Source organism: Mercenaria mercenaria, chromosome 12 (assembly GCF_021730395.1).
Source record: "Mercenaria mercenaria strain notata chromosome 12, MADL_Memer_1, whole genome shotgun sequence".
Classification (NCBI taxonomy): Eukaryota; Metazoa; Mollusca; class Bivalvia; order Venerida; family Veneridae; genus Mercenaria; species Mercenaria mercenaria.
The window spans coordinates 56,876,431-56,896,144 of NC_069372.1; the positions used below are offsets into that span (position 1 = coordinate 56,876,431).

Genomic DNA, 19,714 nt, shown 5'->3' on the forward strand with positions numbered 1-19,714 from the left:
TCTTTCTATGTTAACTAGTCGTGTTATCTTCTCAGTGTATAGTACAGTGTGTAACTATGTTAAAACTATGTTATAATGTCATGCTGTAATGTTAACTTGCCAAAAATAACGTCTTATTTTGTAAACTAGCCATTATATCATGTCAGAGTGGGGTCTTGTCTACAGAGTGCGTTATTATGTTAAAAAATTATTTTATCTTTTTAAAGTACCGTGTGATATAGTCTACCGAGTGTGCTATTTATTTAAAACGTTATGTTATCTCGTTAAAATGATCTTGTTACTGAGCGTGATATTATCAATTTATGTGAAAAAAGCTATGTTATCATGTCCAAATAGTGTCCTATTATGTTGAAAAGCTATGTTATCATGTCAAAATACCATGTGATATTGTTTACAATGTGTGCTATTATGTTAATATGCTATGTTACCATGTCCGAAATTGTGATGTTAACTTGTTCAGGTATTGTCTTATTATGTTCACAAGTCGTGTTGTCATGTCATAGTGTGATGTTAACTTGTCAAAGCAGTGTATTATATGTTAAAAAGCTATGTTTTCATGTCAGAGTGTGGTGTTAACTTGTCAAAACAGTTTCTTATTATGTAACATATGCTATGTTGCCTTGTTAAAGCATGATCTGATCTTGTCTGCCTTTTTAACAAAACAACACGTTTTTTTTTTTTTTTACAAAAGACCATGCGCACTGTTCTTTGATATGATAAATAGATTTTTGTCAAAATAAGACACTATTTGGACATGTTAACATAATACTTTGACATGATAACATGGCTTGGTAACATAATAAGACACTGTTTGACAAGTTAACACCATACTAGTACAGGAAAGTCATCTAAGTTAATTGTGCGTGAATCACATTGTTTCTAAAATTGTTTTTGACGGTGTTAGCTGCCCATAGTGTAGTTTACTCAAGGGAAGTTACTCTAAGAAATTGGTCAAAACTGTGACATTCTTCGAAAAAGGTAGGTAGAATCTATTTTTGTATAATTATTCAATCGCTTTCAATGATCTGGGTCGTGTTAATCGAGTTTATTACAGTTCATGTATTATAATATCAAATAAGCTGGTTGCGGAATAAGCTCAAAATTACGATGTCCTGAATTCGTGTCATACATCAATGATTTTGATATAGGTCAGAGACCACCAATTCAAAAATGTACAGAGAACTTTGGTGGCAGGGGCCAGTTTCGCATTTGGCCCGGGGTGCGTTTTTTAAATAAAATAGACAGATGTACTTTAAAGGCATTTATATTCAACTGGTTATTTATGATGTTTATAGAACTAAGGATTCCTGCGTACGATTAGTTATTGTGTAAAGTAAATATACTTGAATCGATTTTCCTAGCTCCGTGTAGACGGCTGGGTCTAAAGTCTTACCTGAGGTAACGGAATTCAGACGAAATTGAAACAGTCATTCATTCATCCAGATTCAGCTCAAAATAGCGGAAAAAGTAAACGGTTATGATACACTTTTCTTCCCATCATTATTTTCGTCTGGCCACATGCTTTAAAACTATGCATGTGTTTTAGGTCAGTCATTTGCAGATAATACGGTACAGGTTGCGCAAGGTGTGCATTTTGGGCCATTTTTGCCTCAAAATTTAGTGTCCTGAAACCTGCGTTTTACTCGTTTTTATCACAGAAGCAACAGAATCGGCAGGCTGAAAATGTCACACAATGAAGTGCTAAATCTATGCAATATATTCGCTCAACACTTGCCTTGAATTTATCAAAATTGGATTTTTCATGATTTTTTTTGCACTGGTATCAGCGCAGATTTGTGGAATTTTCAAATTAACTGTCCCTTGCCCCCATAACTGGGAATGAGGTAAGTGTATACCTGGGAATAAGATAACATCTGTGCGTTCTGATTGGTCAGTCATGTAAACAAACCCAGGAAGTGATTATTTTTTCAAAATTGATATTTTTTCACTGCATTTACAGTTTTTAGCCCACCATCATCAGATGGTGGGCTATTCAAATCACTCTGCGTCCGTGGTCCGTAGTCCTTCCGTCCGTCCGTCAGTCCGTCCGTCCTTCCGTCCGTTAACAATTTCTCGTTATCGCATCTCCTCAGAAACTACAGGGTGGATTTTGACCAAACTTTGTCAGAATGATGTATTGATACCCTAGTTGTGTCCCCCTGAAAATCAGACTGGTTCAACAATTTTTTAATGAGTTATGGCCCTTTGTTTATTTCTATAATTTACATAGATTTATATAGGGAAAAACTTTGAAAATCTTCTTGTCCAAAACCACAGAGCCTAGGGCTTTGATATTTGGTATGAAGCATCATCTAGTGGTCCTCTACCAAGATTATTCAAATTATTTCCTTGGGGTCTAATATGGCCCCGCCCCGGGGGTCACATGGTTTATATAGACTTATATAGGGAAAAACTTTGAAAAACCTCTTGTTCAAAACCACAGGGCCTAGGACTTTGATATTTTGTATATGACATCTAGTGGTCTTCTACTAAGATTGTTCAAATTATCCCCCTAGGGTCAAATATGGCCCCGCCCCAGGGGTCACAGGGTTTACATAGACTTATATAGGGAAAATCTTTGAAAATCTTCTTGTCCAAACCACAAAGCCTAGGGCTTTGGCATTTGTAATGTAGCATCATCAAGTGGTTCTCTACCAAGTTTGTTCAAATTATCCCCCTAGGGTCAAATATGGCCCCGCCCTGGGGGACACATGGTGCATATAGACTTATATAGGGAAAATATTTTAAAATCTTCTTGTCAATAACCTACAACATTCAAATTTGGACCACATGTATAGTTTTGAGTGGCAAGATGAACCTTGACATGAGTTGACCTTGATTTTGACCTAGTGACCTACTTTCACATTTCACATTTCTGTAGCTACAGCCTTCAAATTTGGACCACATGCATAGTTTTGTGCACTGAAAAGAACTTTGACCTTGACATTGACCTAGTGACCTACTTTCACATTTTTGAACGTACAGGCTTCAAATTTGGACCACATGCATAGTTTCATGTTCCGAAATGGAACTTGACCTTGATTTTGACCTACTGACCTACTTTCACATTTCTCAAGCTACAGCCTTTAAATTTGGACCACATGCATAGTTTTGTGTACCGAAACAAACTTTGACCTTTACATTGACCTAGTGCCCTACTTTCACATTTTTGAAGGTACAGGCTTCAAATTTGGAACACATGCATAGTTCTGTGTTCCGAAATAAAATTTGACCTTGATTTTGACCTAGTGACCTATTTTCACATTTCTCAAGCTACAGCCTTCAAATTTGGACCACTTGCATAGTTTTGTGTACCGAAATGAACTTTGACCTTAAGATTGACCTAGTGACCTACTTTCACATTTCTGTAGCTACAGGCTTCAAATTTAGACCACATGCATAGGATTGTGTACCGAAGCAAACTTTGACCTTGACACTGACCTAGTGACCTACTTTCACATTTTTGAAAGTACAGGCTTTAAATTTGGACCACATGCATAAATTTGTGTTCTGAAGTGTAATTTGACCTTGATTTTGACCTAGTGACCTACTTTCACATTTCATCCTTGAAACTGATCTAGTGACCTACTTTCACATTTCTCAAGCAACAGCTTTCGAATTTGGACCACATGCACAGTGTTGTGTACGGAAATGAAATTTGACCTTGAGCTGTCAGTAAGTCTTGAAATTTGGAACACTCAAAAATGGCACATTGGTGGGCGTCAAGATCACTCTGTGATCTCTTGTTTATTATACATTTTGACAAAATTTGCTACATTTTATGTGTATTGAAAAAAAAGTTTTATCAGACGAATTTCTCCCGCCATGTCAGTGATGTAAACAGAGGGTCATCTCATTCACACGAAAATTACTTAAATAAAGTATCACTATTCATATGTTTTTCGTCCGATATTTTGGTAGAACTAAGATAGTTCTTGAAAAACTTGTAATTAGATATACATGTTTCGATGTATGGAAGGCTGTACACGCCATAATGTTACAATGTGTCTATGGGAAAACAATTGGTGGTCTCTAACCTATAGTAGGTTTTCAGGAAACAAAAACTGATGATACTGATGAAATAATAATTACTGGGTTCACAGTTCATATGTTTAATAGAAAGAAACTGTCTAATTATAGATCGAGTGGTATTGCAATTTTGATTAAGCAAGAAATAGATAAATAGTGTAAAAGTTGAAGAAAATAGTGACTGTAATTTTGTCCGCTTTTTCACAATTTCTAAAGAGTAAACACCAGTGCATGCACAGAAGACTTGAAATGTGGCATAGTATACATGTATATACTTCCAGCAGGTTCTAAATATTCCCATAATGATCCTTTTTTTGAAATTCAAAATAAATTTTTTCGATATTTCGAAAATAGTAAACAACTGTTGTTTGGCGACATGAACGCCAGATGTGGAAGTTTAATAGATTATGTAAAGTAGACCAATTTATTTCTGTCATTTATGATTTACAGTACTTAGAAAATGTGGAAAGTGAAAGTATGACAAATTTCAATACGTGTAATGTACTGTTAAACAGAAATTGTGTAGATACTGTTGTTAACCACTATGGTAATCAATTAACTGACATGTGTAACAAGAGCTGTCTCCATAGGATGACACATGCCCCCGACGGCACTTTAAATGAATAGTTATGGCCGATGTTCGAGTTTAGGACCTTTGACCTACGGAGCTGGGTCTTGCGCGCGACACGTCGTCTTACTGTGTCACACATTTATGCGTAGTTATTTTAAAATCCATGCATGAATGACAAAGATATGGATCGGACACGCCCATCAATGCACTATCATGAAAAAAGACTTTTAACATCTAAGTGTGACCTTGACCTTTGAGCTACGGACCTGGGTCTTGCGCGCGACACGTCGTCTTACTGTGGTACACATTCATGCCAAGTTATTTGAAAATCCATCCATCGATGACAATATATGGACCGGACACGCCCATCAATGCACTATCCCTTAATGTCTAAGTGTGACCTTGACCTTTGAGGTACAGACCTGGGTCTTGCGCGCGACACGTCGTCTTACTGTGGTACACATTCATGCCAAGTTATTTGAAAATCCATCCATCGATGACAAAGATATGGACTGGACACGCCCATCAATGCAATAACCTTTAATGTCTAAGTGTGACCTTGACCTTTGAGCTACGGACCTGGGTCTTGTGCGCGACACGTCGTCTTACTGTGGTACACATTCATGCCAAGTTATTTGAAAATCCATCCATCGATGACAAAGATATGGACCGGACACGAAAAATGCGGACAGACCGACAGACCGACAGACAGACGGTTCAAAAACTATATGCCTCCCTTCGGGGGCATAAAAATACGTATTCCTGTGGAATGGCAGAATGGGGACCGATTGTCTAAAACCTGTTTTGTCATTTAAAAATGCCAGAACTATAGATTATTTTATATCGTCTTCTTTTGTTTTTGAAAATATTGTTGATTTTAATGTACATGAATTTTGTAACTTGTATTCTGATGTGCATTGCCCATTGGAGGCTACACTTAAAACTTAATTTCATAAAACACAGAATATAGCACCACAGCAGACGCAAAATATACCAATTGCACCATTATGGGATAGTAAAAAATCTGAGCAGTTTGCTGAAAACTTAGATATTTTTAAAATCTCTGAAATTGAGATGAAACTCTATGAAAAAGTAGATTGTAACAACATAACACAAAACAATATTGACGAAATAGTATCAGATATTGGAAAACTTTTTAATGACTGCTCAAAACAATCTTTTGGAGTAATTCAAAATAGAGCAATTACATACAGAAATAATAACAGAATTGAAAATAATTTCCCATGGTTTGACAGATCATGCCATAATGCAAGAAACATATATCACAAAACCAGGAAAACTTATAACAAGTATAAAACACAATATTTCAAAGATATGTTGAAATCAGTCAGCAAACAATATAAATGTGCGTTAAGAAAAGCAAAAAATGACTATAATGCAGATAGAATACATAAATTGCGAAAACTAAAGTACGCTGACCCTAAGCAATACTAGAACATTATAAATGGAAAATCTACTCAAAATAAAAAAAAAACAGTAAAATTGAACGACTTCTACGAATATTTCAAAGACATAAATGAAAACTTAATCGACACTGAAAACAGTAGCGACGAAAATATGCCAGAAACCGCTAACGTTAACAACAATGAGGAAATAAATGTCCTGATAACAGAAAAAGAAATATTAGATGCTGTTAAAACATTAAAAAATAACAAGTCACTAGGTTGTGATGAAATTATTAATGAACATATAAAATATACAGTTCATTCTATGATACATGTATATAAAAAGTTATTCAACCTTATTTTTGATCACGGTATTATTCCAGAAAGTTGGACCATCGGACATATTATACCTATACATAAAAACAAAGGTAGTCCAGAATCGCCTGACAGTTATCGCCCGATATCTTTGTTAAGTTGTTTTGGTAAACTCTTCACATGTATCTTGAATAACAGACTTACAAAATATGCTGACAAAAATAACCTGATACATGAAACTCAAGCAGTATTTTGGAAAACTTATTCAACAGTTAACAATATTTTTATCCTCAAAAGTCTCATAGACATAGTTCAGTCGAACAAAAAAATACCTTTTTTGTTGCTTTGTGTATTTCAAACAAGCTTTTGATTCCATTTGGAGAGTAGGCATATGGCAAAAACTGATATTAAAGAAAATATAAATGGCAAATATCTGAACGTTATAAAAAGTCTGTATCAAAATATAAAATCTAAAGTCTTAACTTCAGAGGGATCTTCTTCGTTTTTCGATTGTCTCATTTGAGTACGTCAGGGTGAAAATCTGTCGCCTTTCCTTTTCTCAATATATTTGAACGGTCTTGAACAGCATTTGAATGCAAGTTGTGTAAATGGAATAAATTTGAAAACATCAGTTGAAGAAACTCATTTATATTTGAAACTCTTTGTACTCTTATATGCAGACGATACAGTTATCTCTAGTGACAGTGAGACTGACCTGCAAATAGCTCTAGATAACTTTAAAATATACTGTGATGAATGGAAATTAAACATAAATATTAATAAAACTAAATTATAGTCTTTAGTAAAGGCCGACCAAGGCAGCATAAAGTATTTACTATAGGTACAAATGCCTTAGAAACGGTCGATAATTACAAATACCTTGGTTTATTTTTAGCTCAGGTCACTGGCACCAGATCAGAAAGAAAATGCCTCCGTACGTGTTACACCCTACCCCTAGGTATTCTATAAGAACCATGGTCATGAACGGGAAAATATACTAACCCATTTCAATCGCGTATTTCATACCTAAAACACGCAGGTCAGTAAATGTGTACTACTGATATTAAACAAGCGATAATTTATCTTCAATCGTGCACCAGTCACCTTGTCTCAATATTCCATGTTGCAGAGATGCTCCGTATAGTTTATGCTTTAGTCAACGTTACAGAAAAAACTTGCGTGAACTTCCCTAATGAACATCCGGTCTAGAGGTCACGACAGTATGCACATGTTAAGCGAAATGTAAACAAACAAAAACAGAATGCAATATATTCACAGTTTTACGAAAAGACTCGAAATGATGAATGAAATTCATGTTGTATATGGTTTTGAATTTGAAATCATACAAAGTTATACATCAATTCTGTTTATTTAATTCATTTTGCACATTTATGCTACATATAAACATTTTAGCGTACACGTGTAGTAAAATGACGACTGACATACATTTTCACATCAGCCAATCAGAGTGTGTCTATAATCTAGAACGGAACTTCACCAGGGAAGTTCAAGCAAGTTTTTTGTGTACCTGTGAAAAAACTGTAAACTACACGTTGTTTTTCTAAGATAAGAACTATTGAAGAAATCTGACCGGTACACAACGGAAGATAAATTACCACTTGTTTAATATCAATAGTACACATTTGCTGAACTGCGTGTTTTAGATATGAAATACGCGATTGAAATGGGTTAGTATATTTTCCCGTTCACGACCATGGTTCTTATAGAATATCTAGGGGTAGGGTATAACATGTACAGAGGCATTTCTTTCTGATCTGGCGCCAGTGGCTCAGGTGAGTTTTTCTGATCGCTCGATGTCCGGCGTCAGTCTGTCTGTCTGTCGTCTGTCAACATTTGGCTTGTGTATGCGATAGAGGCTGTATTTTTCAACTGATCTTCATGATATTTGGTCAGAATGATTACCTTGATGAAATCTAGGACGAGTTCTGGGTCAAAAACTAGGTCACTATGTCAAATCAAAGAAAAACCTTGTGTATGCGATAGAGGCTGTATTTTTCAAATAATCTTCATGAATTTTGGTCAGAATGATTACCTTGATGAAATCTAGGCCGAGTTTCAAAATGGGTCATTTGGGGTCAAAAACTAGGTCACTATGTCAAATCAAAGAAAAACCTTGTATATGCGAAAGAGGCTGTATTTTTCGATTGATCTTCCTGAAATTAGGTCAAAATAATAACCTTTATGAAATCTAGGCCGAGATTGAAAATGGGTCATTTTGGGTCAAAAAGTAGGTCACTAGGTCAAATCAAAGAAAAACCTATGTATGCGATAGATGCTGTATTTTTCAATTGATCTTCATGAAATTTGGTCAGAATGATTGCATTGATAAAATATTGGTCAGGTTTGAATATGGGTCATCTGGAGTCAAAATTTAGGTCACTAGGTCAAATCAAAGAAAAACTTTGTGTATGCAATAGAGGCTGTATTTTTCAATTAATCTTCATGAAATTAAGTCAGAATAAAAGCCTTGATGAAATCTAGGTCAAGTTTGAATATGGGTCATCTTGGTTCAAAAAGTAGGTCACTAGGTCAAATCAAAGAAAAAACTTGCGTACGCGATAGAGGCTTTTTTTTTCAACTGATCTTCATGAAATTTGGTCAAAATGATTGCCTTGATAAAATCTACGTTGAGTTTGATTATGGGTCATCTGGGATCAGAAAATAGGTCACTAGGTTAAATCAAAGAAAAACCTTGTGTATGCGATAGAGGCTGTATTTTTCAACTGATCTTCATGAAAATTTGTCAAAATGATAGCCTTGATGAAATCTGGGTCAAGTTCGAATATGGGTCATCTGGGTTTTAAAACTAGGTCACTAGGTGAAATAATGGAAAAACCTTGTGTATGCAACAGGGACTGCATTTTACACTGGATTTCATAATATTTGGTCAGAATTATAGCCTTGATGAAATCTAGGTCAAGTTCGAATATGGGTAGTCTGGGGTCAAAAACTAGGTCACTAGGTCAAATCAAAGAAAAACCTTGTGTATGCGATAGAGGCTGTATTTTTCAATTGATCTTCATGAAATTTAGTCAGAATGATAGCCTTGATGAAATCTAGGTCAAGTTCAAATATGGGTCATCTGGGATCAAAAACTAGGTCACCAGGTCAAATCAAAGAAAATACTTAATATTTATGCTCAAGATTTTTGCTCCAATTTTAATGATAATTGGTCAGAATATTTTTTTCCATGAAATCACCAGGTCAAACATGTTTAAACTGTTATGGTGTGTTATGGTGTGTTTCTCAGGTGAGCAACCTAGGGCCATCTTGGCCCTCTTGTTTAGGTAAAATGGTCAAAAATCCATATTGCTGAACAAGCTAATAAAGCCATGTTTGCATTGTTGAAAAAGGTGAAATCACTCGCCTTACCATTCGACTTGCAGATAGAATTGTTTGAAAAAAACATAAAATCTATTTTACTCTACGGAAGCGAAATTTGGGACTATGGTAACACGGATGTTCTCGAAAAAGTGCAACTCAAGTACTACAAATACATCTTTAACTTTAAAAAGTCCACACCATCTTATATGATTTATGGTGAGACTGGGGTGCTTCCGCTAAAAATTGATATACATAACGGAGTTATTTCTTATTGGACAAGACTTATTGATAATATTAATAGCAGCGATAACACTAAACTCGCTTCCAAAGTTTACACAGTACTATTAGAGCTACAGTCAGAAAATAAAATAAAGTGCCAATGGCTTGAAAACATTAAACAATATCTTTGTGAGGCAGGTTTTTCAGGGGTGTGGTATAGACAAAGTTTTATTAGTAGCAAATGGCTTAAGTCAGCAACGTACCAAAAATTAAAAGATATTTTTATTCAGACCTGGCTGGCTGAAATAAACCAAACGTCTAGCACAAATATTTACAAATATATAAAGACCTATTTTAAACGTACTATATCATTTGACAAGTTGCCCTTAAATCAGTGTAAAAAATTATATCTTTTCTAACGAGAAACCATAGACTTCCTATTGAAACAGGTCGATGGCAAAATTTACCCGTTAACGAACGTGTATGTACAAACTGCAGAGAATTAGGAGATGAGTATCACTACCTGTTTTAGTGCCCAATATTTGAAAACTACAGAGTTAAATACATAGACATATACGAATACGTCCAAGTATGTTCAAATTTGTCAATTTAGTATCAAGCGAAAATGTAATTTCTCTTAAAAAGCTAAGCTTATTTTGTGAGAAAATCATGGATTATTTCAAAACAAATTAACTAATGACACAATATTTGAAAACACTATACTTAAGCTTTGCAACACTCTCACACACGGCATATACTAGTACACTAATGTATAGAGATTGCTGTGATCGCCTCTGTCTGACGTACATACTTTCTTTTGTAGTACATATATACAGGTATGTTATAATTAGGTCAAGCAGGTGAACGTATCAGCCCCCTTGGGCCTCCTATCATATCTCTACTTTTTTTTTCTTGTAAATAGTTGTGTTCTTCAAATGATTATATTAATTATGTATAAAACACAAAGGCTACACATTTTACTTGTTAGTTAACTACAATTATGTAGCTGTTTTCAATTGAAAACGTGATGTTTTATCATGATGTTATATTGTATACTATGCTGATGTTTCCCAATATTGTGGGACTTGTGCAGAATGTAAATAAAATCTTGGATATACAGATTATAACAGATCGACCTGAGAAGTATACGCATTATATCTATATTTAGACACACACAATAAGCCGTCCTATGGTTCATTTATACAGTCGGGATTACTTTTTTATTTTGCAGGACACACACACACACACCTTTTTCTAGTGCAGCAAAATAAAATAGATGGGTAGAGTAGTCATTTTGGAAATTCACACGAGGGTAGGACAGGCATACAATAACGAAGGTAAGTTCTTGTGATACTTTCTTATATTCCCATTTATCTTGTATAATTTATAATAGATATCCGACATTGTATACGATGTATCACATTAAGTAAAAGTCGAGGTCCATACATGTATGCCTTTTTTAAGTTACCAGCCACTTAGTGCTTTCTACTGTATCATAATTTGAATTGCATTAGTGAACCAATTACTTTAATTGTTCAACCAGCTGGCTTACAGAAAATAGGTGGTTTTGACCAGGAACCATCCTCTCCTTGAATAATGCTCAAAGGGGCACCTTGCGGTATTACTCCGCCATAAAAGCTGGGAATTCATTATACGAAACAAAATTGGTCCCAATAACAAAAATGGTGTTTCAGTGAGCAGTACAATTATAAACAAGTTAATTCGATGAATTGGTATCCCCCGCCGAAAGGGTTTGTGGTGAGGAATGGCAAAAAAATATATCCGGCAACAAATTAAGGATGTTAATAAGAAGCAAATAATTTCATTAGTCAAAATCAATTTAACAGAAAACAAATGTTTAATAAAATAGTACATAATAAAATATGATACTTTGATCCTGACTAAAGAATTTATTTTAAAATTTAATGGGATATACTTTCTGTAGTAAGCTTAGCTTCTAAAATTAAATGCAGTTAATTGAAATGTGAGCTTGAAGTTTAACTGGAACGAAATATTGTCTTTGAGTGGTTTAGCACCAGGTGTTGCTGTTTAACAAGTTCATGTACATTTGAACTTAAAAGAACAGATGTTCTTAAGAGAACACAGGTAAGATATCTTGAACATGGCTGAGGACAAGGTTTGTGCAGCCACAACTTAATATATTTATTTTTTTAGGGGGTGGGGGTGCGGGGGAACGGGAGAGGAAACAAAATTTCACATGTTGATTATAAATATTGATGGAAAATTAAAAATGAAAAAGAAAGGGTAAAAGGGTGAAGTTGGGGGGGGGGGGGGGGGGGGGGGCAGAGGATGCATGATCAGTGGTGGGCATGACTGATGCTTTGAAAAAAAAAATATTTTTTTTTTTGGAGGGGGGTGGGGGGGGGGGTCCAAGGCAAGTGGGTGACAAGGTGTGGGTGCGCAACTTCACATGTTTATAATAAATGTTCACAGAAAAGAATGAAAGAAATTTAATGAAATTCTGCCAAATGGTAAATTTGTTATGTACAAATATGTGGATTTTTTGAAAATTAAAGGGCAATAACTCTAAAGTTACAAAAGAAACCCGTTTGAAATTGTGTGTGCACAACCACATTATAGTGCTCTAAATTCTGTTAAAGTTTCATAGTTCAAGGTTAAATATATCAAAAGTTATGATGCAGAAATTGCCATATCTATAGATCTATAGTACCCTATATAGTTAACACTGGAAATTTCTAAGGGCCATAACTCTGGCTTTACTTGGGCAATCTGTCTGAAACTTGATGGGCCCCATAACCTCATAGTGGTGAACATGTATATGAAGTTTGTTTAAAAAAAATTAAATAAGGAATTTTTTTTTTTTTTTGGGGGGGGGGGGGGGGGGGGGGATAGGGAGGGATGTAATCAAGGTAAGGGGGTGACCAGGTGCGGGTACACAACTTCACATGTTTACAATAAATTTTCATGGAAAAGAATGAAAGAAATTTAATGAAATTCTACCAAATGGTAAGTTTGTTATATACAAATATGTGGATTTTTATACAATTAAAGGGCAATAACTCTTAATTTACAAATAAATCCGAACGAAATTGTGTGTACACAACCACATTATGGTGATCTAAATTCTTTTTAAGTTTCATAGTTCTAGGTCAAATAAATAAAAAATTATGATGCAGAAATCGCCATATTTATAGTACCCTATATAGTTAACAGTAGAAATTTCTAAGGGCCATAACTCTGGTGTTACTTGGGCAATCTGACTGAAACTCGACGGGCCGCAAGAACTCATTGTGGTGAACATGTATATGAAGTTTTAAATAAATATTCCCAACCATTTCCTAGATATGATTCCGGACTGACGGAAAGACGGACGGAAGGACGGACGGACGGACAACGCCAAAACTATATCCCTCCGACTTTCGTCGGGGGATAATAATGAATTTCACATGCAATTATAATATTGCCGCTTTCCTTCTTGGATTCAAATTAGTACGTATCATCGTCGGATGAGCATTTGTTTGAAAGAGTATGAATTAATATGCGTTAACACTCTGAGTGATTTTATTTCTGTATATTTTAGATTCAAGACACAAAGTGCCGCAGTTAGAGATTGAAACAATTTTCGAGGAACCCCATGTAAAGAAAAACCAAGAGCAAGTTTGAAGGAATAACTATGGAAAATAGAAAAAACGTTGTTAAGGTATATCCAGTGCCAAAACCTTCTTATTGTTTAAGCCCAGAAGATACAAATTCAAGCAAAGAGACAGACAATTTTAGACAAATCGCAACATTTGCCATGTATGAGAAGGATACAGAAGTTGTCATGCCACAGTACAGCTTAGACCTTCAAACCTTTGTGTTACCGCCGACTCCAGAAGATTCACTTAGCGTAGAGTCAGGGCAAGGTGAACCATTCTTGTTTGAAGATATTATTGCAGAATCAAGTGCACCTGATAGTATTTCTACTGGCACGAGCGGCTTGCATTGTCCAGCAAATTTGGATGAGTCTTTTCCTCTTGATTCACACCTACAACAACTGTCATCACACCCTTATTCGCAGACTAAGCAAGCTGACGAACTAACTGTTATACAACTAAAAGCATTTGATTCCCAGAATCAGACATATTTATCCGATGAAATCATCAAAGCACCAAAGACGGTAAGATATTCTGAAACAAGCATTCCTCATGAAAGTGAAAATTCTGATCAAAATGAATCTGGAATCAGTGCAGCAAGAGGTGTTACTCTTGAACAGACAAGTGCCTCAGTTGTAACTATGTCAACAGTGTCTTCAGAGGTACCAGGGAATGATCTGAGCACTAATTCACAAGTTAAAAGTAAGAGCAGCAATTCGTTAAAATTCCCCCCATGTGTTATCTGCAATGGCAAAGCATCAGGTGCACACTACGGTGCGATAACATGTGAAGCATGTAAGGGGTTCTTCAGGCGTTACCTTCAAAAGAAGAAAGAATTCAAATGTACTAAGGGAGGAAAATGTGAAATTTCTAGTGGTAAAAAGGGGAACTGTTCAGGATGTAGGTTAAAGAAATGCCTTGCTCTTGGAATGTCAAAAGAGATGTCGAAGTTAGGAAGATACACCTTAACGAAAAGGACAGAAGCAATTATCAACATGAAACGACTAGAAGGAAATGTAGCATCTGATTCAGTTTCAGACGAATGTGATGTGCTTCCTGTTGAAAGTGGATGCGATGCAACCAGTTGTAATCTAGAAACAGATTTAATAATGCAGCATCTTTTACAGAATACAAAAACATTAAATGTATCTAATGGCTTCAATGATATGCTCGTTGTGGAACTTATTCAAGCCCTGGATGATATAGAACCTTACGGCCCAAATGTAAAGACAAAGGAACAAATCAGTGAACTGCACAAACATCATTATGAAAGGTATAAGCTAAAAACTGAACTCTTTGGTAAAATGAACAGTGTGCCTAAGGATGAATACAATAAATTGTATACAGAATTTGGCATTGATATAGATGGTCGGATGGCTGATATGAAAATACAATGTGAAGATGTGGAAGATGATGTAGCGCGTTACTGTAACTTTGCAAAGCACATTCCTGAATTCCACAGTCTCCCGATGCTTGATCAGTTAAACTTATTAAAAGCTTTGATGTTGGATTTTTCCACCGTAGTCACGCTTGATGGCTACAACGATGAACTTCGGACATTCATAAGTAAAAATGGACAAGGCTATCACTTTGACGAGATGGCTGATAGAGAATTGTCTGCAAAATTGCTGTTCTTGATGAAGGATGTTCTTTGTCGCCTGCAAAAGCTGGATCTGAGCAAAGCAGAAACTGCATTGCTAGCTGCTTTAACTTTAGTCTCCACTGATCGATGCAAGCTTCAAAATCGGGCCCATGTAGAAAGGATACAATTGGCTGTTACAGAATTGCTTCAACAAGAGATAAAGAAAAAGCAAAAACAAGCAGCTCGGAGCAGATTTACAAAGATTATTGACTCTTTAACATATATGCGAGAGATGTCTGAGCTTTATACGAAAGAACACAATTTGATGTGTAAAGATGAAGTGTTGATTAAAGAATTCCCATTTTTTGTAGACTTTATTATTGAAGAAAATTTTTAAAATATTAATTCACAGATAAAGTGAAAAGATTCGTTATACATGTATTAGAAGTACATTTACATTGACATAGTGTTTAGTGTCTTGCACAGAGAAATAACAATAGATTAAATCAAGAATTAGACAATGTAAAACTGATCACTTTAAGACTATAAAATGAAATTATAAACTGAAGAGTTGTGAAACTGCAATATATTTTTTGATGTTCAAAGACGTGATGTGGTTATAGAAAAGAGAAATATTTTTTTTTGCCAGCTAGGGTTTAATATCAGTTACCTTTTGACATTAATGAAAACAAAATCTTATTTCGCTGCAAATATAACTCCGTAGGGTTTGGTCCCATAAGAAGAGAAGGGATGGCCCTAGTAATGCGTTTGTGCCTGTGGCAAATTATATGGGAATATCATACCTAAAAACATTTGCTTTGTACACGATTTATTATTGCTTTTTTGTTACACTAATAATAAATCAAAAACACAATGCTATTATTTTTTAACAAAATTGTTTGCTGGGGGATATTTTCTGATATTTTATGTGCATGTTTTTGAACCTGCATGCAAAAAAACACAAAGAAAATATCAAACAGGGAATGCCATGTTCCAAAAACGCAGCCTCCCCAAAATGAAACCCACAGCACGCAGACGTGCACACTACAAACACACACACACACACACACACACGCATACAAAGCAAACACACGAGGACAAAACGAACAAATACAGGAACACAGTGGGGCACCGCCTTGGAACGGTCAGTGGCAAAAACACCACTGGGGAGCTTAAACCGGTTTATGGTGCGCACCCAGCCTCACTCTTACCCCCACCATGTTCCAAAGGCACGGGACAGTGTAAATAAAAGTAATCCCCGCCAGGTGAATCTCTAACACACGTAATGGAAACAAAAAGGCATGGCATGTAAAACACAAAAATGCTTGTGTATAAATATATAAAAAGCAAACCTTAAGAACCAGAAACGTATATACTCAATGCCTTTGCAGAAGACAGAGCAACAAGAGAAACACCCTTAAGGGCCCGACGAAACAGGCCGGAAGACAGGTATCAAAACAGTTCAGTCCTAAAGCAAGTGCTAGAAAATGAGATTTGATTACGTCGTTTGTTATAGTGTTTAAACTTCGGGTATATGAGTATCTGTAATTGATGGCATCAAAATGAGTATAAACATCTAACATTAACAAAAGTTGTAAAGGAGTACATTTTGCACTGGTTTAAAATGAATAGTAAATAAAATGTTTAGAAGAACATTCGGAAGCATAGAATACAACCAAGCAAAATAATCCCAGACTCGGTTTGCTTAAGTTTTTTCACGGGAGGTAATAAAATATGCACCTCCCATCACAACCCTTTGTGCCGACTTTGGTGGGAACTCTCTTATGCACTTACAATGAATGGAATGCATTGTCCCAAAAGATCAGAAAATGTTACAAATTCTATATTTTCAGCACGAATATTCCGATGAAAGATTTTGATGCGTTAGAAACAATAAATGATTAAATTGTTGTTATATAAAACGACGGAATACTTAATAAATCTCGCTGTTTACTCCTGTACTTAAACCCGGAAAACTTATCTTAAAAAGAGTTATGTCTTCAGATTCATTTTTAAGTACGCAATGTACTTTCAAGAAAAGAGGCTACTTATTATGTCTTGGAGCAAAGCAGTTTTATATGCTTCATTACTTTTATTAACTTAGATCATTTTCGTTTATTAGAAAAACACATTGTACACATGTAGTCCGTAAATATGTAGAAAAAAAGTGTTATGTTAGTCAAGCAATAAAGGAGTGTTGTTTGTTTTGTTGGATTTACTGTCGCACCGGCACAATTACAGGTCATATGGCGGTTGTCCAGCTTTGATGTTGGAGGAAGACCCCAGGTGCCTTTCCGTGCATTATTTTATCACGGAAGGGCACCTGGGTAGAACCACTGACCTTCCGTAAGCCAGCTGAATGGCTTCCTCAATTGAAGAATGCAACGCCCTGAGTGAGGCTCGAATCCACGTTGGTTAGGGGCAAGTGATTCAAAGACAGGGACCTTAACGACTTTGCCGCGGAGGCCCCAAGAGTGTTGTAGGATAAAATGAATTTAGCTTAACTTAACTGCTAACGCAGAAACATTGACAAAATAAAAATTGTTTATGATCTTTGACATTTTATAGAAGTAGATAGTACTTTGGAAACTTTGATATGATGATATTCCCCTGTAATAATATCTTGGACTATGAATTATATATATGTTCGGGTGAAGGAGTCGGTGTTCATCTAAAATAGGTTAAAACATCACATCGCCCCATCTCCGCAATGATCCAATGCAAAATAAAAGCAGACTCGGTTTGGTCGAGCCTCTGTACAAGGGTTGATGAAAAGTGATACCTAGCTATCTCGTGGCAGAAATATGCCACCGTAAACACCGAAATTGGTATTTGCATGTGTTGTGACGTAGGGATTACAACCCAATAAATTTCAATATCAAGAGCACATGTATAACGAGAGTTTGACCATCCAAATCACAGAGATATTAAACACAAATGACAGAGACCTTATTTGAATAAACATTTCATCTAAATATACTGAATGCAGAGTGTAGAGTGTAAAGATAACGAAACATATGGTATTTTTGATAAATCAATGGCAAATAACTATTGATAGGACCCTTAAGGTGAAGAAGGTGTAATTCAGAGACGTCTTGCGGAACGCTAAACGGTACGCTTCGCAACGTCGCGTCATTACGTTCTATAAAGCTGTTGGAAACAAAATGCGTCGAGCGATGCAAGAGGGCGATACTCACCGGATGTTTTTTTTTTCATTCTCGGCTGGATAATCTTGGTGGTTAAGCACTATATATGCTGTGTATGTGCAAGTCTTTTCTATACGACAATGGTAACATTTGAGAATAATGAAAGGCATTTCAAAATTCATTTATATTTTGAAGACAGCTGATGTGTATAAATTTTATTTATCATTCAGACATTTTATATCATTGCTGTATTACATACAGCCATAGCAGTTATCAAACGCATTGTCATAATAAACATGAAAAATTATGAAAAACATTCGATGTTTGTGTTCTGTTTTGTATTGTAGGTAGTAATGATATACTGACAATTTAACTGTTATTGTTTCCGAACTCCCTATCGGTATAAGCTTGCTCAACATCCGTTATTGAAAACATTTCAAGTATCAAAAGCGGGTACGTCCATTTGTCCGATGTTCAAAAACGACAACTTTAGTCTCACCGGTTGAATCTTTCTATACAACTGTCTGAGTTTATTCAGATGCAGTAGTTCCAAAGATAAATGATATCAAAAACAAGTATTTGGCGGTCGCTCAACCCCGAATATGTTACAACTTCCCATGCTGCATATTATTCCTACATGGTTCATGTCTCTATTAGTTTTAAGATAATGCAACAACAATCTTGCTGATAACAATACTGTGAGGTTTGATGACTCTGGGTCAAGATCATTTTTGAAAGAATATTTGTACATGTACATGTATATGCACTTGCTTATTTCTACTTTGTCTCGCAATAGTAAGTAACTTGAAAATTACCACATATATTCGCGTGATGAAGACAACTATGAAATATAATGATTTGTAAATACAAGAATGAAGTATGTTTCAGAAAGTATTATATTTTTTTTAAACGGAAAGGCTAAATAACTATTTGCAAACAGCATACACCGTATTAGTAATAAGACGTTTGCGTAACGTCAGAAAAAAGCGGGAACACGCGCAACATCTACAACTTAATTAATCGGAAAGGTCAGACTCAAACTTATCGCTCAACAAACTCGTGTGCAGCCAATGTCGCTGTGGGCTAACATTTATCTGGTAGGAGTGTATTTTATTGATTTATCAAATGATTTTCTTATGATTATTTTTAACTAAATTAATCGCCATGAAAACGGCAACGTCACAACTATTTCCGACTAGGTTAAAAGGTGAAATTTCGACGTCGTTTGCGTAAAAAGTGTGTATTTGACCTTTTCAATAATTGTACATCGGGTGAAGATCGACTTTTGCTGTTATTAACGTATGTTATCAAGGATGTAACTTGTTTTTGAAAATCCCGCTCATTACACTTTCTTCACCTTGAAACAATTTAAACGGGATGCGTATGCGTATGTAAAAAATTGTGACATATTCTGATGAAAGCGTTAGCCAATAAGATAAATAGGCAGATCGTAGATAGATTTGTTTCACTTTGCATTAAAGCAA

The 19,714-nt window shown here is 35.6% G+C and overlaps 1 protein-coding gene across 1 annotated transcript; it reads left to right on the forward strand.

Annotated features, from left to right (window-relative positions):
* The first annotated feature begins 925 nt into the window (after window positions 1–925).
* LOC123534340 (nuclear receptor subfamily 1 group D member 2-like) lies at window positions 926–18,546 on the forward strand. The gene is made up of 3 exons (XM_045316550.2): window positions 926–978; window positions 11,117–11,222; window positions 13,448–18,546. The coding sequence occupies exon 3, from the start codon at window positions 13,541–13,543 to the stop codon at window positions 15,479–15,481; it is 1,941 nt and encodes a 646-aa protein (XP_045172485.2). The 5' UTR covers window positions 926–978; window positions 11,117–11,222; window positions 13,448–13,540; the 3' UTR covers window positions 15,482–18,546.
* The last annotated feature ends 1,168 nt before the right edge of the window (window positions 18,547–19,714 follow it).